This window comes from Gavialis gangeticus, unplaced genomic scaffold (genome assembly GCF_001723915.1).
Source record: "Gavialis gangeticus isolate Ggan-Ray unplaced genomic scaffold, GavGan_comp1, whole genome shotgun sequence".
Classification (NCBI taxonomy): Eukaryota; Metazoa; Chordata; order Crocodylia; family Gavialidae; genus Gavialis; species Gavialis gangeticus.
In genome coordinates, this window is record NW_017729019.1 from 17129173 (window position 1) to 17145320 (window position 16148).

Consider the following 16148-nt stretch of genomic DNA (forward strand, 5'->3'; position numbering starts at 1 on the left):
GCTTTCTGAAAGTGCCACCTGGAATAGGGAGGAAACAAAGCACGTTGCTTCAACGCTCTCCTGAATCAGGCCCGTGGCGAGGAAAGCATTTATTTAAACTCCGAAGCCTCTTTCTAATTAGCTTTGTTTTTAAACACGGGCTCCGAACGGCCTCCGCAGCAGAAGGGATTGTTATTAAACGCCAGCCCTCCGGTAGGCAGGACATGTGTGCGGATTAAATCCGAGGAGCTTGGCTGCCAGATAAAGACGTTATTGTTGTCATTTTTTTCCTCTTTCCCACTCTCCCGCCTTCCCTTGCTCCCACCCACCCTCCCCGAGAGAATCTCAGAGGAGCAGAACCAGAGAAAACACACAGGCGTGCGCGCACACAGAGCGTGCAGGAGGCGCGCTCGTGTCCGAGCCGAAGTGCAGTGAGGAGGAGGAGGGAGACAGCCAGAGAGACACTTTCTTGGGAATTAATAACACAGGCAGGAGAAGGGGCAGGTGCACACAGGTAAGCTCGGGGCAGGTGCTTTACCTAAGAGGCCTCTCACCTTGCCTGATGGTTCAATCAAGGAATCAGCTGCCTCCTCTCCAGGGTCTAAGACCACCCTGCGCTCTGCAGCTGCTGCTACATGGCAACCACGTTTCCTTTCCTCTCTCTTTCCTTTCTCTCGCATTCAGCAGCTGGGTCTTTCTCTCTGCAAAAGCAAAACTTTTTTTCTCAGCATGGGGGATGGTGCTGGAACCGGGGATGTTTAAGTCTCCAGAGCCAGGAGAAAAACTTGTGATACGGTTGCTGTAGGCTGTTTCCATGGAAGCATGAGCAGGGAACCCCCTTCCTCCCGGCCAGCTACCTTTCACACACCCACTCGCTCTCACATGCTCGCTCTCACACGCACACGCGTGCATCTCCAGCTGTTCAGCTGGAAATGCAAAGGTGACCCAGGCGTTTGAACGAACGCGGCACAGCTCAAAACATGCTCTGACCAGGAGAGATGCAAGGTTGGGAAAGGAGCGCCGAAAAGGGAGGCATGGAGCTGGGTTCAGACAAGTTTCGTTTCAATCCAATCCAAAGTTTCCAATTCTAGCAGTCTCTCCAAGCGCTGTCGCGTTATGCTCAGCAGACGCCGGCTCATTCCTCTCCGTCTGCGCTGAACAGAAGTTGGTTGTTTTGCAAAAGATCTCAGAAAAATCTTGGGAGTTTGCAAGGTCGGGGAGTGGGGGAGGGACTCCAGAAGTCAATGCAATCTCACGGCTTACTGCTCCCATCCTAGATGGGGAGAAGGGGGGAAGACAAAAAAAAAAGGGGCAGCATGGCAATGCTTTCTTTTTCTGTGAAGGAGTGAATCGAGTTATTTCCCAAGGGTCTGGGACCAGGGCCAGGAGATCAGACCCTGGCTGCAATTATACCTGGATCATTCCAAGGAAACAAAGATGGCTCTACCCCAGGGCAACCCGCTCCTTGATCCCTCACGCGGAGAGAGCTCTGACACTTCCGGCCTTGTTGCACCTTATGCCGTGAGCTGCATGCCGATGGCTTTGGTGCTAGTTTGGAGCAGTCGCACCTTTAGCTTGAGCTGCGCGTTTGTGGGGAGTGGCCATACCTTAATGGAACAGGAGCTGGGTTGCGCAGATCAAGAGAAGATCCTGCCCTGGAGTGGCGTAACTTTAAGCCGCACAAGTGCTTTAAGTCACTTTATGGTGTTAATGTGTGAATGGTCCAGGGGTTAAGAGCTCCAGGAGCTGCCCAAAATGATGGTGTAATAAGGCCCTAGGTTCTTAGTCTTTGCTCATTCATGGGAGTGCAAAGCTTATTGATGCATCAGATCCCTAGGAAAGAGGTTCTGTGTTTAGGCAGAGACTGTTGCGCAGACACCTTCATGCACTGACAACTAGGCGGCATTGGGACAGAGGGCTGTGTGCGCATGTCTGTGTGGGTGTGCGATGGAGAGGGGAGGGGAAGATTCATGCTCTTTTGTGGCTCCATGCAGGACTGTAGCATGAATGAGGGGGGGTCGTAGGAACGTGAAGTCCCAGCCCCACTTTTTGGCTGTTTGGCTGGCAGCGTCCGGCAGTGCAGCAGGAGGCCAGTGATGGATCTGGGGGAGTCGTTGTTGGCCCCGCTTCTGTCAATCAGCAATGCCCCTGTTTCCTGGATGCAGTCCCACTCCCTGCTCATTTTGGAGAGCTGGGGGTTAATCCTGCCCTTCCCTTTGGCAGTGGATTGGATCAGCAGAAGGGGTTTTGTCAGGAAAGAGATAAAAGGGCAATCATGAAGCCTTCCTTGCTGCTGGGGAACGTCTGTCTGCAGGCTGCAGGGAGGTGGAAGAGAGCGAGACCCCAAAGGGCCAGTCCCAAGAGGCAGGCAGAGGAGCTGACTGAGTGCAGCTCACAGGGAAGCAGGGGGAGGTTGAGGGGCTGCTCGGTAATTACTTTGGAAGCACCGGTCCCACAATCTCCTTGTGTCTGCGCTCTGGGTGGGCGGCAGAGAAACCCCAGGCAGCTCGGGCTGGAATCCAGGGAGGTTTTGTTGCAAGACTGAGAGGCAAGCTCAGGGCCTGGGGAGAGGGGCACACCTGGCACAGGTGGCTTACTACAGCATGCACAAATTTGCCACAGGGCCTCTGTGCAGTGATTGCTGCTCATGGCACCTCCTGCTGGTGGGCTAGGAAGGTGCCGCAGGGCAGGCTGGGAAGTCCGGGATAACCGCAGTGGCTGCAGCTAAAGAAGGAGACATTTCCCAGCCCTGTTTGCGCATCCAAGAAATGCTCAGTCGGTGCTTCCAGGGTCCGTGGCTGCGTGTTGGACCCCACGGGATCCAAGGTGCTTGGAGATGGAGCTGCAGGCCAGGAGAGGCACTGGGGTTAAAATGCAAGCATTTTCTGTTGCAGCAGTGTGGGAATTCTGCCTCTGGCTGATCCTAGAGAGCTCGGGGGCATGACGCAGCCCGTCCACAGGAATGAACATAAAACTTTCTCTGCAGAAAAAAAGTCTGTGGTTGCTGAGTCCCCTCGTTGGATTCACCAGTGCTGTGATGGCTCTAGCCCAGCATAAATAATCTGCTGCTGAACGTCTTCCTCCTCGACCTGTAGGAGAGCTGGTCCTTAACATCAGCTCTGTTCTTAAAGGGCCACCTCAGTGAAAGCTTTCCCTGCGCTCTCCTTCACCCCCATTGCTGCGCTTGAAAAGCACGTTGGATCCATGTTGAATGATAAAGGCTTTCTCTACCATCTCTGCTCCCCAGTCCAACTGAATAAAGGAAACCCCAGTTTTGTGGGTACAGCCCTCATCAAACTCAATGGCTGGGAAGTCTGGCAGCCCCCCCCCCCCCCCTTGGGGGTACAGCCCTCATCAAACGAAATGGCTGTGAAGCCGGGCAGCCCCCCCCCCCCCCCTTGGGGGTACAGCCCTCATCAAACGAAATGGCTGTGAAGCCGGGCAGCCCCCCCCCCCCCCCTTGGGGGTACAGCCCTCATCAAACGAAATGGCTGTGAAGCCGGGCAGCCCCCCCCCCCCCCAAACTATGTCTCCAATAGATTATAACAACTGATGGATGCAGAAGCTTTGCTGGCTTCTTTTCAGGCAGCCCTCTCTGCTCCAAAGGGACAAGCATGTTTTCTGTCCTCATCTGTTCATCTGCAGCTCCATGCACATGCGGGGAGCGGTGTCACACTGGGATGGGAGCAAGGGGACCAGGAAGTTGAGGTCTTGACAGAGAAGCCTTGGACAGAAGCAGAGGCACTGAAGGAAAGCTCTCGCAGGGAGACAACTGGAAATGACACTGTGCTATCTGAGGGGGAAAGAGTCACATAGCGTTTCTCGGCATTTTTCAAGCTCCGAGTTGAAATGAAAGACTATTTTGCAAGCCACCCCCTTCGGATGTACTTAGTGTGACAAATGGATCCATAATAGCAATGCTAAGCCTATATCGTGTGTGTGTGCGTGTGTGTGTGCGCGCGCGCACGCGTGCGTGTCCGGAGGTTAGCATAAAATATTTGGCCTTGGAGGATCAGCATTTGCAGGAAGAGATGGAGCGAGATTTTCTTCACTATTGAATGAAATAAAAATCTCAGGGCTGCATAATCCTCCTCATCACCTTTCTTGAGCTTCCTCCCCTTCCTGCCCCATAGTCGTGACCCACCCTTTGGAATCTGGAGCCAAAACCTCAAAAGCCAGTGATTTCTAAACTCCTCACACCCTCAGAGTCAAGCCTCAGGTGGTCTGATGCAGCTTTTTCTCCATTTGAAACCCCCAGCACCATGCAATTTACTGCAACAGGGGGAAATCCTTTAGGGAGAACCCCAAATCTCCACCTGCATGACTGTTCAAGCTCCCAGGGCACCTTCCAGAAGTGCCCCTGGCCAAGATTGCCTTTCCCAGGTTGTCCGTCCACCACCTGTGCAACGTTGTGTCTACCAGGCAGTGTGCCAAGTTTGTCCAGTTGGAGCAGAGCTGGTCCAAATATTTCAAAAAATGAAACATCCCTGGAACTTTTGGTCCAAAGTTTGAATTCCAACCACAAGTGGAGGAAGGGGGAGGGGGAGGGAGGTGCTTTTTTCATCCCTGTTATTTGCCCTATTTCCATCCAGCTGAACAACAGAGGTTAGTCCTTAATGCTGTTGTGGTAACAAAAGGACTGTGTGCACCAGCGCCCTCTCCTGGGATGAACCAGAGCCACCCAACTGTGTGCCGGAGGCCCTGCCCCGCAGGGAGTGAATACTTCCGTTTCAGAGGGTTGGGTGCCATCCATCTGGCCTGCTTTCCTCCTTGTTGCAATGCAAGTTTCAATGGCCACTGCCTGCAGCTCGCTGGGAACTAGAATGATTTTTTTCCTGCAGATTTAGCCTCTGTTCGGCCAGCACCTAATTAGTTTCTTGAATACGTTTGCTATTCAACCAATGCGTTTGCAACTCCTTTTGTAATAGGCACTGATAACAAGTGTTCCCATTTCAAACTGTTTTGCCTACTGAAGCCTGCAGACCAAGTTCTGCAGTTAGCAGTGGTGTTTGCTGAAGGAAGGTGCCAGATGTCCTACATGAAAGCACTCTCAGATTAAGTTTTTGGGAGATCTTGGGGGTGCGATTCTGAGATTCGCTTCATGGCAACGTGAACGCCGGCAAGCTCAGTTGTGTAAATGCAAATTGAGACTCAACAAATAAGGCAAGACTAGCTCAAGAGAGTCACCTGAAGAGCTCAAGCATGAGTGGCAACCATAAACATTTTTAGGTGGCTTGGATTTGCTGACATGTCTCACGATTTCTTCTCTGTGGGGAAGAAGTTCTCAAGTCTGGCTTGCAGATAAACCTTGGTGTGAATGTATGTGTTGCTTTGGCCTGGAGGGTTGTCTGTAAATGGATCCTGCTTTCTATGATTGTGTTGTAAAGCAAGACTTGGTGGTGGTCTCTTTTACTGGCCCCGTCACAAAGTTGGGGGAGATGTTAGACAAGTCTTTGGGCCCAAAATGCCTTTCCTCACAACACTGCAACACTATTATTATTTGCTTATTATTTGGAACAGCTTATGTGAGTAAACTTCACCGGTTGTTATTCATCTATTTGTAATCTTTAATTAGTCACTGAGCCACTAGGTAGCAGCTGAAATAGCATGGTGATGGTAAGAGCAGGAGATCCTAGACAGATGCTGTAGAGACACATGGCATGAATTGTTACTGTCAGTAGAAGAAGGGTGTTTATACCTGAAAGCTTGCAAAGAACAATTTTTCCAACTATTTGGTTGGTCTAATAAAAGAGATCGCACCGACCCAAAGAACCTTGCCTGCCTGTGTCCTGAGACCAACACGGCTACAACCAACCACCCTACTGTCGGTAGAGATGGAGAGGGCTGGAGTAGCTACCTTATATCAATAGTATTGTTTCTGTTCTCTGACATTTTTATTCAGTTTTGACGAACAGCAACTAATATAGACCCCGCTTTCAGCTGTGAATTTCAAGGCCAAGAGCTATTTGTATTAAAATGAGGATTCCTAAACACTGTCAGACATAAATCAATAGCTCCTCTTGCACAGTCGATGTTGTGGCCTCATGAACAACAGGAGGATGAATTCACCAGGTTTTCATGGAAAAGTATAAGATCCTCTCTCTGTGTTGTTCCACCAGCGACAGCATAGGGCTTTAGCAACAGCATCAACTCAGCTCCTCTGAGGTCATCACGTCTCGCCCATGACTTCATACTCAGTTGCCATGGAATCTGTCATGATGTCAGCAGCTGTGCAAGGTCGGTGGGCGATGGAGTCCCAGATCTGAACATGCACAGTGCAGACAACAACAAAAATGCATGGTCCACTTTTGCAAATGGGCTTTTCCTTCTGTATTGGACTAAACCAAACTCCTGTGTCCAACTGCTGCCCATCCCCAGCTCCAGTGGTTTTTGAAATCCATATCTGAATTCTGGCACTTGGGTGGTGTCCAGAGAAACAGCCTGAAACAAGGAGGATGTGGCTGAAAAAGGACTGCATGTACTGAAGGGGTCAGAGAGGCACTAGACGGCGGGCTGTAGACAATCCCCCTATGACAAAGCTATCGGTTCTTTGTGGTATTCTGCATTTCCTCTCCTTCCTGCCCTGTTGTCCCTCCAAGAGAGAACTTTCTTCTGATACCACCGAGCCAATGCTCAGCAACTTCTGGGCCTGAATGCGTCATCTGCCACCTCCCCTCCCCAGCCTGAGATACCAGAGCATTGATTGGAAACAGCAGGGACACAAGAAGGGCTGGAGGGTTAAACAGAGCCAGATGGAAGCAGCGAGACATAAAACTGGGAATAAAAGGGAACAGAATCTCTTTATGGAGACAGTAAATTACTGAGAAACCCAGGAATGCACTGGGTTGCCTTCACTGAGGTATTTTAAATGGAATGGAGTTGTCCATGAAACCAATGTGTCAGCAGCTCTTGATGGAGACTCCCCACATACAGGGTATGTTATATGGTGCCTGCCTGCCGCTCCCCCGAGCTGGGAGAAACACAAGGCTCGGCCTGGGCCTGGGGGATGGGGGCTCGGAGGGTCATCCCGGGCTGTGGCATCGAGCGCTAAGGCCCTGGTCAGCGTATAAAAGGGCTGTCTGAGAAGGAATTTCCTCCCTGGCAAAAGAGAGCCGAGAAGCCTGTTTACTGGCGGGTGCTTCTATTTGCCGACGAACCGTTCCACTTCTGAGCCATGTTAGACCTCGCTGTTTGCTTGTTAGCCTAACGCTGTTGACATTTCCTTGCCGCAGACCGAACGGGGCCTTGCCGTCCCTGACTCAGCCCCTGTCTGTGCCGCTGGCACAGAGCGGGCACCGTACGTGGCTGCCCTGTTTGCCAGTGGGCGAGTGAAACCCAAGGGGACCAGTTGTGTGCACATCCCTGACGCCCGGCCTCTGAGCTGTCCCTGTGTGGGGCTCCCCTACACTTGCAGTGAAGTCTGAGTGGCACCAGGGTCTGTTAATGAGCGTGGCGAGGGATGAGGGGGTGCCCACTTCCCCATATAGTGGGGGTGGTGGGGGATAGGATGGGGACCACTGAGCTGCAGAGGTTGCTTTATTCGCTCTTCATTCAAGGGCTTCTAGCGCCTTTCATCCCTGAAAACTGTCCCTCTTGTGCCGCACCAGAGGGAAGTAACAGCACCTTCCTGAGCTTGTGCCTTAGCCTGGTGACTGGGATGGGGCGTGGGAAACAGCCCATCGAACCCGGTCTCCCTGAGTCTCCCAATGCACCCTGGCAGCTCAGCCAAGCTCAGGGAGATGGTTCTGCTTGGTTCTTTGCACACCATCTTCCCCATGCGCTCACAGCATCCCTCCTTGCCAGGCTGGGGAGCGATATGGCCAGCGCACGTCTGCTCCTCTTGCAGTCCCCGGGTTTCTCCTTCTGCTGCTCGCAGCGCAGCACTAGATGGATGCCTGGTATGGCCCGGTGGGGAGTTCCTGTGATCTCTGTTCCCCGTTTCATCTCATTGTATTCCTTTCTCCCCCCGTCCCTTGTGTGTTCCTGAGCTCTCTTCCCTTTGCCGCAATTCCTCTGGCTGCCCAGACAGCCTGTCAAGCTCAGCTGCGTTCGTGCCTGTATGACACACAAGTCTGAGCCAGCCTGACTAATAGGCTGAGGCATCTGCTGCGCACGCCGAACACCTCCTGTCGCACCTCCAAAAGATCCAGGGCAGAGGCGCAGCCCTGACCGTCACTGCCTGGGGGCTCCTCAGCCCCTTCGCTTCCTCCAGAAAACCCGCATGTACATCCCTGCTTTGCCAGGGTGAAAGCAGAGGAGATGGGTCCCATTTAACAAGGGGGGAGGAGAAAGGGAGCTAAAGCTCAGGGGGGAGAGAGCTTGTGATGGTCTCCGCCGAGCAGAGGTATAAGGGCACATGTGGGCAGGCTGGTACCAGGAAGAGGGTTGCTTTTGCAGTCAGGCCATTGACCCGGCATTCAGGAACACGAGGGTCAATTCTCAGACCTGGCTCGGGGACTGTGGGAAAGTCACACTGTGTCTCTGCATCTCATTACCCCCTTCAGTAAGAGGGAACGGGATCCTCCCCTTGCCCATTTAGAGGGCAGGCTGGTCTAGGCCTGAGCTATCTCTTACTGTGCATCTGCCCCACCCTTGGCAAAACGGGCTCCCGATCTCTGTCTAGGTGCTAACAGAATACAAACCTGCTGATGGGTACGGGATTGAAATGCTTTGCTGCGGGCCAGAGAGCAAGACTACCTCAGCACTTCCCAATCGCATTACAATATATAAATACACTCCATTCAATTAGCCCAATGCCCCTCCAAGGATTTGTGTGTGAATTAGCGGCTGTCGGAGTCAGGGCTGCATTACATCTAGCCCGGCAGTCCCATCATTTGTACGTTGCTGCAACATGGCCCCGGAAGCTAGAGACAAGCATCTTCAAATGTACGAGCTGTTTTAAATCTGGTTTGCATATTTGTACACGGCACCAAATTCCCTATGGAACCAATTAGGTTTCTACAATGAACCACAGGAACCTCGGTGCAGCACCAGAATGAAGCCCCCCTGGCCAGTGCTCATTGTCAAAGATGAGGCACGGGCAATGCAGCCTGAGCACGTGACTGGGGGCCAAAGACCCCTGTTCTCTCTTCTTAGCCCTGCCATTGCCTTTCTGTGTGATTTTTGGTGAACTTGGCCTCTCTGTGCCTCACCTTCCCAGTCTGTAAAATGGGTCTAGTCATATGACCCTGCCTCCTGAGAGGTGTCAAGTGGGTCTGTGGGAATTGTAGGGGTTTGGCGCCAGCCGGTTTCTGCTCCCAATGAACCCAACGCTAGCTTCTTTTGAAAATCGACCTTTGCTGTTTATGCAGGACTGTGCAACTAGAAATCATAATGTCACTGCTGAGGATAACGTTGTCATTGCTGAGTCTGCTCCTTACCCGTGCCGCTGTTACTTGGCCTCCATCTCATCATGTAAGAACAGCTCCCAAACAGTCAGTTCCCAGCTTCTCTATAAGGCAGAAAAACTTGTAACTCAGAGATGAAGCGACTTGCCCAAGGTCACGCATGAAGACTGCAACGCAGCAGAGGACTGAACCCAGATCTCCTCCATCACAGACCCGTCTCTTAAATACTACCAGACCATCCAGCGTTGTTAGCCGTCTACCCGCTCCTGTCTTCCTCATCTCAGCAGTCCACCAATTTGCTACTGAATCATTGCTGTCTGGCTCAGCTACAAAATGAAGCATTGCAGTGATGCATCCACTGTGCCTATTTCCAAAGGGGCAATCAGTCCACCTTGCCGAGGCTGGGATGGCACCCGGGCTCCTTGACAGAACCGTAGCTTCGTAAGTTAATTACCACCCGGTCACGTGTCTTCATCCTCATGAATCTGAGTGGTGCTGCAGGATTCACGGCAGTCACTTGGTGGCACTGCAGATAAAATGTCCTTAAAAATTAGAGTGAAATTATGGTTCAAAGACACAATGGGGCGTGTGTGGTTGAGAAACCAAGAAAACAACCCCCACCCTGGCTCTCTCTCATCGACATCCTCACCTCTGGGTATATTTTCTCCTTTCTCGCTCTGTTTTTCTGTCCATTATATTCTCCTTTATTGGAGATATTACCTTGTGCTATTTGTAGCTTCGAGACCTTTGCGTAGCTTCCTTCTCGCTAGCTATTTAATAAATGAAATTACTGCAAACTCATTTTGACACATGAGGAGCCTGGGGCATTGGGAGCCCGATGGAACAGCAATTGGTTTAGGGTGGGTGTAGTTGGCTTAGGACGTCATTTGTCACGCAGAGATCTAATGATGAAAAACCACAGATCCCGTTAGGGGCTATTAGCCTGATGCTTCAAGGGAGAAACCAAGCAGGAGCTGCCTGGATTTGGGGCTAAACTTTCTGTTTGGGTAGCTTTGCCTTTAATTATGCATCATGTGAGTTATCCACCTTCCAAAAACACATCCAACGCAGCCACTAATGGAGACGGATCATCAGACGTGACTCCTACCTTGCCTTTCCTATTACATCTGTTAACTGATTCCCTTCCCTTCTTTTCTTTTCTTTGCTGCATCAGGGCCGTGGCGAATCCTCTGTTCTCTGCTATGATGGATGGCTCCTTGTAAGAGCAAAGCAGAATAGAAAAGCAATCAAGCAAAGCTGCATTGAGTTTACCATTGACCCCGTTCCATCAGACCTCTCTGGAGCAAAGTTGTTTCATGGGAGTGGGAGGAAGAGGCACGATAGGGGGAGGCAGTAATTAGAGGTGTTTAATTAGAATTTGAAAGGCAGATCTGCAGTGGGAGTAAGCTGGAACTGCATTGCGGTCAGTGCAGGCGCTACATCAATCTCTCAGCTGAAGTTCTGGCCCAACTTATTCTGTGGGTTGCCTTCAAATCCACTGCTCCAGGCGACGCTATCTCAGTACATCTTTACCAGATGAGTTCAAATCTGGACTCAAAAGCACCTTTCCTTACTCCCCAGATCACCTGCTATGTAAAATCATACTGGGTTCACTCCATCCAAATCCAGGCCTCTCCCCAAACCCAGCCCTGGTTTGGAGCTGGGCTGCACTTTCCAGGGGCGTCTGCTAATCCCAAATGAAGCCAAGTGTGTGATGCCCTGGCATCCACGTGAATACCTGTGAGGCCACGTTCCACCCCCTGCCCCTCCCGAACTTCCCTTAGACATCCCTATAAAGGAGCATGGAGAATAAGGGGAACGGTGCCTTTTCCTCCTGTGTTCCAGCATGGAGGAAAAGACCCCAGGGAAATGCATCAAAGAAAAATGCCATCATGTGAAATGGGCCCCTGGTGAGTGGAACAGATTAACAAGCACATGAGCCAACTGCAAAATGTGCGATTCCCATCCCCTGCTGTTTGGAGCACAAACACGATGGCTCGATCCATGGAGGGACCGAGCCTGCTCCTCCGCTGACGGAGGGGGCGTTTTGCATCTCATGGAGCTGTTTGCGCTCTCTCTGATGAAAAAGAAACTTGGCGCAGTTTGTCAGATGCAGCCTCTTTGGGAAAGCGGGTGGGTGGTTGGGTACCGTGCGGTGATGAGAGGGTGACGTGGGGACCACAGGCAACTCCCAGGTTGGGCAAGCACCCCTTATACTGCACGCTCATCTCTTCTGGGCATCTTGCCTCTGTCACACAAGGTGGGAGAGCGATGGGGAAACTTAGGAAAACAGGTGCTCGTGTGAGCGAGTGGCTGTCTCACTCACATGAGAGCTATTCAGGACCACCCCATGTTGTGTTGTCTGTCTCTGTCTGTATGCTGTGGTCCTCGACTTTATTTCCCCCTTCTACTTCTCCTTCTCTTCACCTTACTCCCCTCACCCATGATGGACACATATTTATCCATGTAGAAATACATCTCTAGGTGGGCAAGAAGGAACCCTAATACAAGGAAGCAGGAAAGCGGTGCTGTCCCACAATGAGTGGATTACTAGCTCTCTCGTGGATTCCCTGTAAGGGGAAAGAACGGGGGTCTTGTGTTAAAGCACTAGTCTAGGGCCTCAGCAGATTTGCGTTCGAGTTCTGTGTAGCCTTGGACAATGCCCCAATCTCTCTATCTCATCTGCAAATGGGGTTATTCATCCTTCCTGGCCACATGTTGAGGATAAGTTCATTGATGTCACGGCGCTGGGGGACGGTTATGATCTATACGGCCTGTTTTTGAAGCTGTTCTTCCTGTTCCCCCTTAGGTGAATACCTGGACCATGAAGGTGGCCTTCAGATTGCTTCTCCCGCTCATCCTCTTGCTGATCTTTGAGGTGAACGGGCAGCGGAAGAAGCCTCCACGGAAGCCTACTCGCCGGCCACCCGAGCCAGTCGAGCCCACGGAGTTACCTCCGCCCCTGCCGCCGGGCCCCCCCTCCGTCTTCCCAGACTGCCCCAGAGAATGTTTCTGCCCCCCAGATTTCCCCTCCGCCCTTTACTGCGATAGCCGCAACCTGAGGAAGGTGCCCATCATCCCCTCCCGGATCCACTATCTCTACCTTCAGAACAACTTCATCGAGGACCTCCCGGAAGAATCCTTCAAGAATGCCACAGAGCTGAAGTGGGTCAACCTGGACAACAACCGCATCAAGAAGGTGGACAAGCGGGTCTTGGAGAAACTGGACAATCTGGTCTTCCTTTACATGGAGAAGAACAAGCTCCGGGAGGTGCCTAACTTCCTGCCCCCCAACCTGGAGCAGCTGCGCCTGAGCAGGAACCACATCTCCAAGATCCCCGCCGGGGTCTTCAACAAGCTGCAGAACCTGGTGCTGCTGGACCTCCACAAGAACGAACTGGACGACATGGACTTCAACAAGAACACGTTCAAGGGCCTGAAGAACCTCATGCAGCTCAATCTTGCCCATAACACCCTGCGGAAGTTGCCCCCAGGGGTGCCCAGTGCCATCCATCAGCTCTTCCTAGACAGGAATTTCATTGAGGACATCCCCAGCGAGTATTTCAAGAGCTTTCCCAACCTGGCTTTCCTCAGGCTCAACTACAACAAGATTACCGACAAAGGGCTGCATAAGAATTGCTTCAACCTCACCAACCTCCTGGTGCTGCACCTGGCGTACAACAACCTCACGAGCGTCCCCTTCATCAGCTCCAAACTGGAGCACCTCTACCTAAATAACAACTCTATTGACAGTGAGTGGGGCTGGCAAACCTGTGGGAGGTTCTGGTTGGGCGCAGAGGAGGGAGATGTACTTGGGGACTGTTCAGAGACCGCTTCTTTCAAAGTGAATGCCACCCTTAGGGCAGTGGCTCTTCTTAAGGGGTAGTTGAAGGACCTACACCTAGAAGTGGGGGCCAAACTTTTTGGCAGGCATGTCACAGATTAGGCCTGTACTCTCCAAATGCTACTCCAATCTCTTTTCCCTGCCTGATTTGCTGCTCTGCTTTTTGCTTCCCATCCTATCTGCTGCTGTGCTGCCTGTCCGCTCCCCTGTCTGCCATGTGCCACGCACAGGCTGCCAGTGCCACTTGTGGCCCCTGTGTCACAGGCTGGTTACCCATGACCTAGGGGATGGATGGTCCAGCATTCAGGGCCCTAACCATGAGTGTTATGAGATCCGATTTCAGTTCCTTGCTGCATCTCAAATTTTTCCATGTGACCCTGGGCAACTAAGTCTTGTCCATCTGCCAAATGGGGAGAATACTTCCTTACCCCCCAGAGGCACCCAGATAAATGGTGTACAGGTTGCAAGGCACTCAGATGCTACAAGTGGGTGGTAGGCATGCAAGTGGTAGGTAGAAGCAATGCAGCATACCCTTCTGCATCAGAGCCTCCCAGGGCTGGGAAGCAAAAGGAGAGCAGGGCTGCAATGGTGATCCCTGCCACAAATCCATCAGGGCCAGTTTCATGCAGGTCAGGCAAAGAACAGCAATTTCACGGGACAGGTGCTAGCCCCCAGAAAATGCATCAACACAGAAGGATTTTTGCTGTCTCTGTTCCAGCCACCGGCTGTCCCGTGGCAAACATCTACAGGGGAGCAAGAATGCAGAGGTCCTTCCAGGCATTGTCTGCATGCAAAGGGAGATCGCACATAAAAATCAGCCCAGCTCTTTTGTATTTCTGGCTGCAGAGGGGCACCCAGAACAGGGCACTGTACCGCAGCAGTACATGTAGTTCATACCTCCGTATGTGGCAATTTATAACATGCATTCCCTCTGCAAGCCACATGGACAAAAGGTCAACAGTAGCTTGTTGATTCTAGCAATGACGGCTTTAAGCCTAAAGTCTTTACTTGGACACAGCTCCCGTTGAAATGAATGGGGAGACTTTCCTGCAAAAGGAGTTTTTAGATGTAGCTATAAGCATCCAGAAATTCAGCCACTTCTGAGGCGACACATGGCAGCTTTAGCTGTAAAGGGAGACTGCACAATAATAGCATTTACCTTATGCATATACTTGTTTCTGACCCCGGGGTTCGAATTAAAAAAAGGGAGAGAAGCAGGCTGTTTCAAGGTGGGGAGCCTCATGGAGTTAAGTTTCCTTCACCAATGGCTTCAGCATCAGGCAAAAAGGCACAAAAAAGACTATAAGGCCAAGTCCAGGTCTCGTGGAAATAGCTGGAATTGGTCCACAGGGAAAGAAGGAGCCAGCAGCAGCCGAATGGAAAGCAAGAAGGCCAAATAAAAGGTGAATTAGGGCCAGATTTTAGCTACAGGGGAACCCAAGGCCAAGTCACAGCTTGTTCTATAACGTTGCTATTCAGCCTAGTTACGAAGCATTGGGTAATAGGATATTTTCTACCATAGGCACTTTCTGTGAAGACAGACTCCTATGCCAGTCCCCTGCACTGCCAGCGCTCATGACTCCACCTTGAGTCGCTCGCTATTTGATGCTTACTTAAAGCTTCTGTTCCTGGAATCACCTTATTAAACCAGATTCTCTGGTTTGTCAGTCTTTCTAGCCTGCATGGTTATAGAGACCAGTTTGAAAGTATGGTCTCAAAAAGCTTGAGAACCAAAAGGCAGAGGAAGAAATCCCAATATTTTCATTGCTGTTATTTACCTTTTATTCTTTTTGGAGTCAATCTGAAAATTTCCAGAGCCTGGCTCATGGTTTTTAAAGGGATGCAGTTGGCAACGTTGATTTCCTTCTAAAGACCATTCTCTTTCCGCGAACAAAGCTCTGCTGGATTTCTTCTTACCCTAGCTGAACACAGATGACTCAGTGAGCTCCCCAACAAAGCTTAGTCACTTCTAGCTATAACGCCATGGATCTTATTCCTCACCTTCGCCCTGTCTCTCTCTCACCTCACCGCCTGAGGTGCTATATGACACTTTAGAAAGTGAAGATGCAATCTGAGAGCGCTCCGATCAGTCACCTTGCAATCCCAGCACAGCCAGGGGAAGACACCACCAGCTGTATAACCAGAGACTGAAGGATAAGTGCTAGAATAACCACCCAGAGCTAATGCTATCTCAAGCTCCAGGAGTTACCTGTCTAGTAGTTTCATATGGCAGCAACCATTAGCAATGCTTCAGGCTGTTTTTATATAGGGACAGAGAGAATCACAGACCACAGCTGTCCATAAAATGACCAGGTCAAGAACATTCCCAGCTCAATAAGGCAGGCCCCTGCTTTGGTGGCACTGGAGCTGTAGCACCTGCCTATTGAATTCAGCTCCTACAGCCCAGCAGTCCCAAGGCTTTTGAACAATATGAGGGCATGCCAGGAACCTACCATTCTAGATGGGTCTAATGCTCACAGATGTCCACAGAGAGAACAGCAAGCTACTCAGCTTTCCTGCTCTCTGTCTACCTGGTATCCCGCCTGATGGTCCATGGGTACATTTCTTACCCACAAAATGAATCCTGGGTGCAAACCCACATCACTGCATCTGTGCTACCTGTTTGACCACTGCAGGCAGGCAGGCCAGTTAGAAGCTGTGTACCCAAAATGCATCATTGGATACAATGCTACCAGTGCCAAGTGCACCCACCAGACTTCAGAACACGTCTCATCTGTGTTGGTCCTTGTGTGTGTTTCTTTTCCTGTGCGTGTGCTGCCTTTGGCGCTTAAGCACTGCCGTGGTGCATTCGCTATCAAGAGAATAGATGCATTGCATAGCGAGCTGCTACTAGGAGATGGGTAGATATGTGATGAGTTTAAAGAAAGGAGTGTTCGAGACCTCCTTCACTTGTGCAGGGACAATTCCCCTTTTGGCTTTGGTCTATTCAATGGATGGATGGATGGGGAGGTGGGAGC

General features: G+C 51.2%; 1 protein-coding gene across 1 annotated transcript in view; it reads left to right on the top strand.

Annotated features, from left to right (window-relative positions):
* Positions 1 to 279: 279 nt before the first annotated feature.
* Positions 280 to 16148, top strand: part of PRELP (proline and arginine rich end leucine rich repeat protein) — a 21430-nt gene continuing 5561 nt past the window's right edge. Inside the window, exons 1-2 of the mRNA XM_019514268.1 lie at positions 280 to 493; positions 12136 to 13078. Of these exons, the coding sequence (XP_019369813.1) occupies positions 12151 to 13078 (928 nt within the window). The 5' untranslated portion in view covers positions 280 to 493; positions 12136 to 12150. The remainder of the gene's footprint in view (positions 494 to 12135; positions 13079 to 16148) is intronic.